The sequence below is a fragment of the Solea solea genome, chromosome 2, assembly GCF_958295425.1.
Source record: "Solea solea chromosome 2, fSolSol10.1, whole genome shotgun sequence".
In the NCBI taxonomy this organism is placed as follows: Eukaryota; Metazoa; Chordata; class Actinopteri; order Pleuronectiformes; family Soleidae; genus Solea; species Solea solea.
The window spans coordinates 13,878,959-13,891,772 of record NC_081135.1 but is presented as its reverse complement, the minus strand read 5'-3'; the positions used below and the strand labels follow the sequence as shown (position 1 = coordinate 13,891,772).

The 12,814-nt window shown below is 37.0% G+C and overlaps 1 protein-coding gene across 2 annotated transcripts in view; it reads right to left on the bottom strand.

The window, feature by feature from the left end:
• Nucleotides 1-12,814, bottom strand: part of pde9aa (phosphodiesterase 9aa) — a 43,452-nt gene extending 30,638 nt beyond the window's left edge. The window contains exons 1-3 of one of the 2 annotated variants that reach the window (XM_058614549.1): nucleotides 12,547-12,814; nucleotides 6,255-6,325; nucleotides 5,162-5,239 (exon numbers count right to left, since the gene is read on the bottom strand). In XM_058614549.1, the coding sequence (XP_058470532.1) occupies nucleotides 5,162-5,239; nucleotides 6,255-6,325; nucleotides 12,547-12,609 (212 nt within the window). In that variant the 5' untranslated portion in view covers nucleotides 12,610-12,814. The remainder of the gene's footprint in view (nucleotides 1-5,161; nucleotides 5,240-6,254; nucleotides 6,326-12,546) is intronic. The other variant, XM_058614559.1, reaches the window with a different exon arrangement.

Below are 12,814 nucleotides of genomic sequence, written 5' to 3'. Positions count from 1 at the left end.
TACATTATAGTGTAAAGTATATATACTACTCTACAATGCTGTAATATATCTATTTTCCACATTGTATTATTTGTATTGTATATTTTAATAGAAATAAATTAATAAATAAAGTTAAATATTTAAAATGTGAAAATAATAACAATATATATGCATTTATTAAAAGTATTTCATATGTTCATTTATCAACACTGTAGGTGGTGGTAATGAGCACCATTTAAACAGCAGAACAATACATACATACTTGCTTACTTGAGTATTGAGAAACAACCACATACAAGTATATACTCCCAGCGTACTTCTCAAGTATATACTTCCCAAGCCAAGCTTAAAAGGCCAAGTCTGGCTAATATGAGTGAGAGTTCGGTTCCATCAAAGAGGCTGAGATTAGCCCCAACTCAGTAACCATGGAAACTATGACTCTGGCTAAGCCTCAACCATGGCTAAGCCATAACTGTGGCTCAGGTTTCCGTTCCATCAATCTGAGCCTCAACCCTGTTCCACCAAGGTGGCTAATGTGAATGCCAGCCATGTAACCATGGTAACTCATGCTGCCGGGCAAACCTGGTCTGTAGCAGGCTAAAAGTGAAGCTTAGCACCATCTATGATCAAAGAATGTCCAATAGACAGAAACAGAGACACACAACTGTCATGGAATGATAAAATAATATGTAAAACATAAAATATATAATAAAATGTATGAAAGAAATTATTTATACTAGTAATTATATATTATCTATAAATACATGAAAGAACATTATCACCAAGATTTATAATAAAAAATAAGACACAGATAAATACAAAATTAAACTAATTAGCAAAAAAAATATAATAAAAGGAAATTTAAAGAGATCGTCATTCTTTTGATGTAACAAGGGTTAGGGCGTCCGATTGATAGGAGACAGATGATCAATTTACTGTCATCTGCATTCACTTACTGTAATAGGGGTCCTCCATTGAATTACTTGATGTGCTAAAATGATTCTAGATAAATAATAACTTTTTTACAATCAATCGATCTGTCATATGATTATTTCCTATAGAATGATAACCAACATTGCATTTCTTAATGTAATAATTTACCATCAATTGTATGATAAATGTGATGAGTCATGTAAAATACTTTGATTAAATGTAGCCTATTATTATCAAAAATGTAGGCAAGGCTACTTTATATAGCACATTTTAGCACAAGGTGATTCAAAGTGCTTTACATAAAATAAAATGAAAATACAACAATTCAACATATAGCATCTGGGACAAAATACAGAAGTAGCACAAATACAGCATGTAAAAATGACAGGCTTAAATGAAAATGATATCAATTCTATACAATGCAGGAAATAAATGAAAGCTATCCCATCGATTTGCATAACATTCAGTTGATAAATGTGATGAATATCACATTCTAACATTACTACTAGGGCTGCCAAATGATCAAATATGGAGAATTTCACATACATTGCAGTGAAACCATAATGCTATTTTAATTATGTATTTGAATTATTATATGAATGTTACTGATTAGGGCTGTCTTTTTGTTCTTTGGGGATTTTCCTTTTCATTTTAGGGATTTGGTTGCATTAATAGGTCCACATAATTGATTAGTTTAAAACAAAAACCATCAAGAAATCAATTGGTAGATTATTGTCTACATATATTTTGTCCTTTGATGGAGGATTTATATAACATGATGATGCTGAAATACTTCATTTTCTTTGTCCCTTATGCATTCAGCCTGTTGGCAATATTCTGCCACGCCACATCCCTCGCTTTATTGATTGCCGCGGTATTGCCCTTCTTTTGGATTATGTGGATTATATTATCCTCATATACCTCCATGAGGAGGGTTTGCTCCGCTGCGGAGAACATCTCTGCACGTTCTTTTCCTCTTGCTTTTCGGCATTTTTGACAGTTTCCGCGCTCGACTAGAATGGGCTTTTTATTTTCCCTGTGGGCGTGCACAAGCTGAGGCTTAACAGGTGAGGCTTGACTAAGCGTCAGGTGGAGCCAGCTGATTTCACTTGATGGAACGACTTGGAGCTAGATTGGGAAGTGGAGCTTAGTCAAGCTTCAAGCTTACACCTAAGTCTGGCAATTCTTAGCTACGTTGATGGAATACCCCCCTGTTTTCTGTAATGTTGTTGTGTTTTCTGTAATGTAAATGTAATTTCTGTAATGTTGTTGTGTTTTCTGTAATGTTCATGTATTTTCTGTAATGTTGTTGTGTTTTCTATAATGTTGTTGTGTTTTCGATAATGTTGTTGTGTTTTCTGTAATGTTGTTGTGTTTTCTGTAATGTTGTGTTGTCTGTAATGTTGTGTTTTCTGTAATGTTGTGTTTTCTGTAATGTTGTTGTGTTTTCTGTAATGTTGTTGTGTTTTCTGTAATGTGTCTTCTGTAATGTTGTCGTGTCTTCTGTAATGTTGTTGTGTTTTCTGTAATGTTGTTGTGTTTTCTGTAATGTTGTTGTGTTTTCTGTAATGTGTCTTCTGTAATGTTGTTGTGTTTTCTGTAATGTTGTTGTGTTTTCTGTAATGTGTCTTCTGTAATGTTGTCGTGTCTTCTGTAATGTTGTGTTTTCTGTAATGTTTATGTAATTTCTGTAATGTTGTGTTTTCTGTAATGTCGTAGTGTTTTCTGTAATGTTTATGTATTTTCTGTAATGTAGTTGTGTTTACTGTAATGTTGTTGTGTTTTCTGTAATGTTGTGTTTTCTGTAATATTGTTGTGTTTACTGTAATGTTTTTGTGTTTTCTGTAATGTTGTGTTTTCTGTAATGTTGTTGTGTTTTCTGTAATGTTGTGTTTTCTGTAATGTTGTTGTGTCTTCTGTAATGTTGTTGTGTTTACTGTAATGTTGTTGTGTTTTCTGTAATGTTGTTGTGTTTTCTGTAATGTTGTGTCTTCTGTAATGTTGTTGTGTCTTCTGTAATGTTGTTGTGTTTTCTGTAATGTTGTTGTGTTTTCTGTAATGTTGTTGTGTTTTGACCTTTAGGGCTGTTTTGACCTTCAGGGCTGTTTTGACCTTCAGGGCCACCGTAGCAAGACAGAGGGTAAAATATACGGTAACGTGAGAGCAGGCGGTGTTTGAATTTTGCAATTTTTCAACCCTGTGCATGAATGGCAGGGGCAGAAACACAAAAGTCTCTCCCACACACACACATACACACACTAACAGCAGGCCCAGACAGGAGGAGGACAGAGTGAAGGTACACAGGACCTACAATTTCGACCATTTATTATGCCATACAAGGTGTGTCCCTGTGTTAATGCCTATGAGGGTGGGCTTGAAAGATTCATAGGCTGACTATGATGCAATAGCTGAATTTGACCAAATGTGGTATATTTTCCAACACAGTCTCCCCTGTGGTCTACGTACTTCTTTCATAGGTGTTTGAAATAACCTGCCCATTATTGCAGAGAGTTGATTAAGCTGGAGCTTTTCAAAATATCTCTAGTACTAATTTTCATCAGTAAGCTTTCAAATGTGGAAAGAAACCATGCAGTAAGCATCATGAATGGTCGAATTTAATGCATACCCAGTTTTATTGCACTACCATTATTCCTTCTTAGTCTCCCTATGAACTTTTCAGCCCACCCTCATATAACCTTTTCAGATGAGTGTGACCCAGGATCAGCTGACAGAGGGTGACCTGACGAGGGTCGAATACGACAAGCTTGTGGACCGTTACTTACAAATGTTACATCTAACAGCTCTGAAACAGAAATAAAAACTTCCTCTGTGACAAACTCTCTCTTGTGAAAACCAAACACAGCACATTCCCCCAGATGCACTTGGTCATATCTGTGTATCCCAGTGACACCAGGCTCTCTCTAAAGAACCTTAATTTGACTACAAATTTAAGAAAGAAAAATGTGTTTTCTATTTATTGTTAATAATTAACCAACTGTAGTTTATCAACCCGTTTTTATTTAGAAAGAGGCATGATTTGCAACCCTACTTGATTTATATGAATAAAAACAATAAGCACACTCCAACTCCAGATGAGGTGGTTTAGGCATCTGTTAAGGATGCCTCCTGGCACGTCCAACTGGGAGGAGACCCCAGTGCAGACCAACGAATAGGTGGAGAGATTATTTCTCCACGCTGGCATGAGAGCCCTTAGGGATCCCCCAGTCAGAGTTGGAGGATGTGGCCAGTGAAAAGCAAGTCTGGGGCGCTCTGCTGGAGTAGAGTGATTGACGATGGATGGATGGAAGAAGCATATTCCACGGTATTATCTACGATTGTGGTGGTCATCAGTTATGTTCTGGACCCAAATACATTGGAAATGTTTAAAGACAATTTTTCAGGCAGCTGTTGTTTATGATGACCTAACGGAGGATTTTTAACTGATGAATTCTATTTTGAGTATGAGTTGTAGTGCAGTATTAATTTTATTATCTTTTTATTTTTGGATTGCTCTTTAAATGGAATGAAAACTGACTGACTGTCTGACTGTCTGACTCTCCACCTGCAGTTAGATGGATCTCACTCGTGTGGCACAATTGTGCATTCTCGTAAAGTGTTTAGGTTTAGATTTGCTGCTAGTCGTCAGGGGTCTGTAAAGTCGGCACAAAACGTAAACTTAAACATACTTTATTTCTCTTTCTTTCCTCTGGTTAACTTCATTCTGTCTCCGTTTCTATTATTATATCTGTAATGTGTAAAGAGTCTTTTTTACTTGGTGTAATGTTACAGTGCTGGCACCTTTTGAAAACAGCAAAGAAAAGAAAAGATCATTTACGCTTCTTGCCATTTCCATCTGGACGTGGCGAGAGATTGAAGAGTATTACATCAAGCCATGGCCTGTGGCCAAGAGGAAAGGAATTGAGTTTGTTGCTGGTTCAATCCAGGGACGGGCCAAGGGCAAAGCACCCAATCCCCCTTTGCTCCCTGGGTGAAGAAAAGTACTGCCCACTACTCCTGCACACTTGTTGTTGTGTGTATTCACTACTGGTGTGTAATGAGGATGGGTTTAATGCAGAGGGCAAAAATTCACTATCACTTAATGTGTGCAAAAAATGACTAATTCTAAACCTCATCATCTTTTCACCTGCTTCATTAACTATGCTCAAGGTTTACTCACAGGTCAGAAAGCTCCTAAAATGATCATCAGCAACAAACAATAATACTGTGGTTTGTCCATGTTTTCCAGTACCTCTCTGTGTTGTGTGGCATGGTGGGGTCGATGGACACCATGGCTCCAGAGGAATCCAGCAGGGACAGGTTTGTGTTCCTTCATGGAGACAAAAACACATGTTATACAGGATATCATGAATGTGTCACCCTCCAGAAGAACTGATCACATTTCTCCACATAATTTAGTAACACTTAATTTTGATTGTGCATTGTTGACTCTCTATTAGTAATCAGCAGGTATTCAGTGTCATGTCAACGTAATAATACACATTATAATACATAACAGTGAACCGAATTGTTTAATTGATTTTTGTTGTTTGATTTAATAAATGATTACTTTTATTCAGTTAAAGGAACGCTCTGTGTCTTAATACTGTTCAATTGGGAAATATTTGATACTATAATGAATTACAGTGATTATTTAGACTGACTTTAAAGGCATAGATGGATTATCTTCTCCTTGGTGCCCTGATCTAAAGTTAATTACGTTTTCAAATGATTTAATAAAAAAAATGAAATTATAATTATTATTTTTTTTATCAATCAAATTATTAGTACTATTGTTGATCCCTGACATAGGATATGTTAGGGATCAACAGTAGTGGTAATAATTTGATTTAAAACATTATTTTCTTATGTTTTCCAACATAAGAAAATAATTAAAATCATATCACGGCAGTGTTTATTATCTATCTATAAATTCCAGGAAGGTCTGTCTGGCTGTGTGTTAATCACATATCTCTGTGTGTCTACAGGCACCACAGACTGTTCACCCCACTCCCCTCCAGGAGGCGTTACAGGTCTCTCCGCACTCGAACCAGCAGGTTCAGAGGAAGCTTCTTTCCTGCAGCTTTCCTCACACTACTGAACTCTAGCTCTGCATCCCGGTGCAACCATGTAGTTTAATTTCCCATACTTATTGTTTGTCAGTATCAGTATTTGCTTTCTACCATACACAAATAAAAATGTCACTGAACTTTAACAATGAGCTCTCAGACACACCAAACCAACAATTAATAAAAACACACACAAAAACAGATTTTGCACGGGCACTGCACTAGTTTGATAATAAACAGTAGACTCTGATTGTGTGTGTGTGTGTGTGTGTTTACCGTTGAACACCCAGAGCTGTACAGAACAGTTCCTTGATGTCATACGGGCTGCAGAATCTACTGAACACCACCTGAGGAAAAACAACACATAATCACATGAGACGATTTGTAATGTGTATAGGTATATACTAATTCACTGCTGCCTCCATCAGTCAGTTGTGTTATTGTGTGCCTTTGCTGTTTGGTGGTCTTATTTGGCACATTCTTTGGCTTAGTGAACACAAGCACAGGACAGTGGAAATAAGAATCAGAACCTTTATAGGCATAGTTTGTGCACACAAACAAGACATTTGACTTGGTTATGAACAAAAAGCAAATATATAAACAGAAGAAGATCAGAAGATATAAATATAAAAGTACAAGTTATTGAGAATAGAACCGGTATGTGCAAGTGAGCGTAGTGCAGAGATGACCATTAATTGTACATTTGAGAGACAGCCTTGGGGAAGAAACTGTCTCTGTGCAGACAGTGCTCTGTAGCGCCTGCATGAAGGCAGCACTTTAAACAGTTTATGTCTGCAGAGATGTTTGCTGCCCGTTTCCGTACCCTGGACCTGTACAGGTCTTGGATGGAGGGAAGGTCAGCACCGATGATCTTGTGTGCAGACTTGCACTCTGGTCCTGTCCTGTTTTGTGGCTGAGACAAACCACACAGTGATAGAGGTGCACAGGACAGACGGAACAATGGCAGTGTCGAAGTCGACCAGCAACTCCTGTGGCAGGTTGAAATGCACGTCCCCAGCCATTCATCCTATGCTTGTAATTCTTATTTTCCCGGACTTTCCTGGTTGATGGCCAAACGCAGCGCCTCTAAGAAGGTGAAATCACAGCTGTACCAGGAGGATATTAAATTCAGCCTGCGATACCCTGCAACTCTTGTGGTGTACTTCAAAGGATCCGGCACTCATTCAGCACCACTGGGGCTGCGGAGACCTTTTTCAACCAACAACTCGGCTCAGATGCTGGAGTCTGATCCAGCTCTGATTGTTGAAGGCATGGACTGGTCTTTTGAATAGACTTTCACCCAGCGAACTATTATCAGTCACCAGTCGCTTCCCGTTGCCATGATGAACAAATATTATAGCAACTGAACACCATAAGAGCCTTACTCGTTCAACTGACCTCTCTATATACAAGGTACGGCACTTTAATGCGCAGGGCGATGTGGGTTTTATATAACATTGGCTGCTCTTAGTTCATTACATTTTATTTATTTATGTTTTAAATTTTTAGTGCCAGACTTTTATTTATGTAGACAATACAATACAAGTGCCTCATTCTCAGAACTGATTTAAGAGAAATTCATTTAATGGAAGGAATGTTTTTTTTATTTTATTTTTTATTTTATTAGTGTGCTATTTTATTTCCCATCTTGAAAAGGTATGCTAATGCACAACAACATTCCAGTTCAAAATGTCACTGACCACTCAACTTTTCGTTTCGTTATACTTTACCTCATGGTTCGTTGGGTAATTTTGGATGAACTGCTATACTTTCAGATTTTGGCGTTATGTTAAATATGAATGCTTGTTACAAGGACGTTATACTCATCATATCATATGAGGATTGCATTTCATTCTGGGTAGAGGTTAATTACACTATACTATGTCCTGTATGTTCAGTGTGTGTGTTTTGTATTTGTGTTATTATTTTTAAAAATGTATTTAAAAAAAGTTGATCAACAAACAAAGTGTGATTCCCATGGTAAAAGGCTTTTTTCCACATACACACAGCAGTGTTAAATATGTAGCGTTCTTCATAATTCACAAACCGTCAAGTGCTGCCATTTAACATGAAAAATGGTTTGTGCACTGCACAGGGAGGGTTGACCCACATAGATAAAAGGGACATTTAAATGTGATGCATGAGAAGAGGACAGTAAGAAGAGACACGCTGAGACCTGGCGACGGGGGGGGGGGGGGGGGCGGGCTCTGGTTTAACGAGTGCTGTCACAGGGTGAGTGGAGGATGATTGTGGAGAAGAAAGGTCAAAGAGCACTTGAGCAGTCTGCCACTGGCAGCCTGTCACAGGTGGAAGAGGCAGGAGCTGGTGGAATCAGCAGTTAGAGAACATCACACCTACACTGACTTCCACCTACCACTGAAACATCGATCCATGTTTCCCAAACCTCCAAAAAAATGATTTTGTAATTTATATGGAGCAAAGAAACCAGAAAATATTCACATTTAAGATGAAAAATCAGAGAGCTTGTGTTAATGAAACAAAAAACACTGAAACCGATGAATCGATTATCACAATAGTTGGCGATTAATTTGGTCAAGACACTTAACCCCACGTTGCTCCTGACAGCTGTGCAGGCAGCTTGTGAATGGGTAAGAAAGATGAATGATAGGAAATGTGCCATTTACCATTGAATTATTGATACAGCTCTAGTATCAGACTACCTACATTTCATGAGGAACATAACTGAATAACTGACTTCAGGTTTTAAATATATTCAAGAAAGTTAAAGACTTTTTTTTACTGTTTCTGTAAACAATGCTGTTGCTGCAGTTGAAATCCCCAAAGCCAGAAGACGCTGAAACTCAAACAACCCTTTTTTTAAGTTGTCTTTTTAACTTAATAATTCTCACTGTGACTTGACTAATCAAAATATCTAAAGATAGAAAAAAAACTATCCACCCCAGTATCCTGAAGCTTCTTTATCCAAAATATAGCTCAACATCCAAAGCTTTTAGTGAATTATCACACATTACACCAATTATCTATGTAGATTCTCATCCGTCCTGCATTTCTACAAGACAATCAGTAGCACCTGGATTCCATGTGTTTGAAGCAGACTGCCGTGACCCAAATCCCAATATCAGTCATGACAAGAGCGTACAGCCCCATCAACTTGTACGCATTTTATTTAATAATAATATACACATATCTTAACTAAAAGGTTGGGAAAATTCAGCAAATGTGTTTGGAGACCAAAAAGAAATCTTCAGTGGCCCATCCATGGGTCCCAATCTAGTCTTTGAGAACACTGTTTTAGAGAATGTACCAGTTCATTACCTTTTCATCTATGAATTAATTATTTGAATATTTATATATGTATACTCTATGAGTGAGGCACTGAAGAACGATGCTGTTTACTGTCCAAAACAATGGTAAATGATCTTTACTCTTATATACTTTGCTATTCACTCATTCACAAACATTTACACAGCACAGATATGTGTCTATAGTGTCTTGACCAGTAGCACATCAGCAAGTACATATAATAAAAGAACCAAAAGAAATAAATTCATTAAATAATCTATATTATAAGTGGTGCAACACTGATGACAGCAACTCCTCAGACAGGACAGCACCTATTAGTGCTATTATACTGATTACTGAAGGTGAATATACTTTATTTTTGGTTTTACAGCAGCAGGTTAACACTCAACAGTATTAACCACTGCAAAATTTAAACATCAAAACCAATTTAGTCCTCACCAGTTGTTTCATGCGTAACCCAACTAAAGTTATGCAATACTAATAATGTGAATAAGCAATAAAGTGATTAACCTGAATAACCACAAAAAGTAAAATACAAAAAAAAAAGATTGCCGGTAACAAACACTCTGAGCGGAGTAATAACATGGCTTTGTAACTGCTCGGCTGATTTGTAATTGATAAAGAACATGCAGAAAACGAAGAAACATTTGTGTGACAGCATCTGAAACACTGACATAAGGCTATTAATATCTGGATATTTGAGTCTTTAGATAAAGCTGCACACATTGTTTGTCTGGACTCATGAAATGTTTTCTTTTCAGATGTATGAGGGACAATACACTGTAAATGCACTCTAAAATAAAATATCTAGTCTTTATGATCATTATTACATACTTCAAATACACTTATTACCTTATAAGTTTATCTCTTTTTTTATGTTGAATGAAGGATATTTACATGTGTTAGAAACAATGACATTGACTACAAATATGATCAAATTCAGCTATAACACAAATAATTAGATGTTATTAAGTAACTTTTTAAAATATAATTACATTGTACATATTTAATCAATAGATATTAGATTTAATTGTAATATTTATTGTATTTCACTGATGTATTTATATGTATGAATATGATGATTATCAATGCAAAAGGTTTTAAAACTAGGAAAGGTCATCATAGATACCTTATCATGATATGACAATATCCAAAATCTACACAGTATGTTCAGTTGAACTAAGTACCAAATGTTAATCACACAAAAGATCAATAACAGCGAACTCACACACTCATACAGTATTAAATTAAATAAAAAATCCTATATAAACAGATACAGTACATTTAATCTGCTGTTGCGTTTTTTTTTTTCTTTGTCAGAGTTGGGAAAGGACATGCATGAGGAAATGATGTGTGTTTGAGAGCAGATACACACACACACACACACACACACACACACACACACACACACACACACACACACACACACACAGCCTGTGAACTCCATAAAGAAGACACAATGCAATAAATGCAAAGTCCTGGTGAGGCATAAAACTCATTATATGGTCTTTTATGAGCTGCCGTTCAACCTTCATTGATTTGTCAATGTCAACAGAGCTGTGACTACACTCTCTGTCTCCACAAACACACACACACACACACACACACACACACACTACAGTCTGGAGACGCACTCCGACAACTCTCTGCATTTCAACATTTAGGGGACAAATATACTGAGGTTTCACTGCCCTTCATTGTCTATGAGAACAGTGCATGTGTGTGTGTGTGTTTAGGACCTTTTCTGGCATAAAAACAGGTCAAGTTTGAGACTAAGATTTGAATTGTGGTTAGGTAAAGATTAGGGTTAGTCATTAATTGGTTATGGTTAAGTTCAGGAAGAAGGCCTTGTTTAGGCCAAGTAAATGGAAGTTATGTATGTAATGTGTAGTAATGTGCATTTAATGTGTATGCCTGTGTATAAATGGATTTAATAATTCATGCATAGTAAGATTTCATTGGTTAAAAACCTCAGTGTCAGTGCTCTGCAAGTCTTCATGGACCACTCTGATTTATTCCACAAACAAACAAACACATCTTCTTCTGCCTAAAATGACTATCAACACTCTCTCCCTCTCTCTGTGACACACACACACACACACACACTCGAGATGAATACACTCCATAATGGCAAGGTTCCAGTGAAAGGTGATGATTCACCATCACAATTGAGGCTATTCTAACTATTTTTAGCCAGTAAAGTGTTCCGTATTATTACATTCACTCTGATACTCTGATGTGACATTTAGACTAAATAAACAAACCTGTATATTTGTATATAATTTACTCACTCGACTGTAACTTATTCTCACAGGACACAACAAGCAGAAATGGTACTGCAGTAAACCTCTGCTGTCTCTGCTGCCGCTGCCACATCAATCAGGACTTTACGAACCTTTTATTTAGTTGAGCATTTAATGACAGAATAGCACATATCACATCTGACTTCTCTAAAGTCCACGTATGGATTCGCTGTGGATTTTTAGCAGCTTCCAGATATTTGAGAGTAAGACAGCTCAGTGGCCCCTCTGAATTGACTTATCCATATCTCTCTTTTTGGCCCCTCATTTTTCTCTCCACTTTTGATGTACAGAAAAATGTATTTAAATAAATGATCTATATTCTGCACATGATCTCTGACACATTCTTATTTGAACATTTGACGTTCATTTGATTGTTCTAACGTGTGGCCTTTTTTCAGAAATGTTTTCTCTAAAATATAATATATAATTTAGTTTGGCACTCTCATAACATTATATCTGCACTAGAAAATGTATAATTTCTTTCAAAATGAGCTCTGCACTAGAAATATTAGAAATAATCTAATGATCTTTTCTATATGTGACCTAAACCTTTGACCAGGTTTTTACCTGTAAACAAGTGTGCTTTACTATATACACATTAAAAAAACCTAATATTATTTTTATCACTTTACCAACCAGGCTTGTGTAATAATTATAACACTGGGTACTTTACTAAGGAGAAGTTTGTGTAGTTGCTAACCCGTAACAATATTACATTAATAAATGACTTATTGTTATTGTAAAGGCTGTGAAATGAACCTATATATTTATATAAAAGCATAATAAATATGTATCATTATTTTTATTTCAAAACACAGACTTTTAAAAGTTCGGTCACGTGTTGTTGACACTAATCACACCATCACGCAGCCTGCCATGACTTCTTACTGCAGGTTAGTCGTTGCTTTGTGTGAAGCACAAACAGGTGAGTGAGTGAGTGAGTGAGTGTTGACACATGAAACTAACAAACACCTGCGTACCTTCTGAATCCTTCCATCCACGTCCAGGTAAATGACCCGGTAAGAGGACGAAGCAGAGCCCATGGTCCCTCTCCTGTCCGCGGCGTCAGCGTGCGGATCCCGCTCCGGTTCTCCTCTGGTTCTCTTCCCACCGTGGTTTAAAACAACCGAGAGGATTCGGAAGGGAGTCAGCGGTGCGACGACATCTCGCCTGTGACTCTGATTAACAAACTCTCTTCTTCTTCTCCACTATCACTCCTTCTTACGCGCGCGCTCTCTCTCTCTCTCT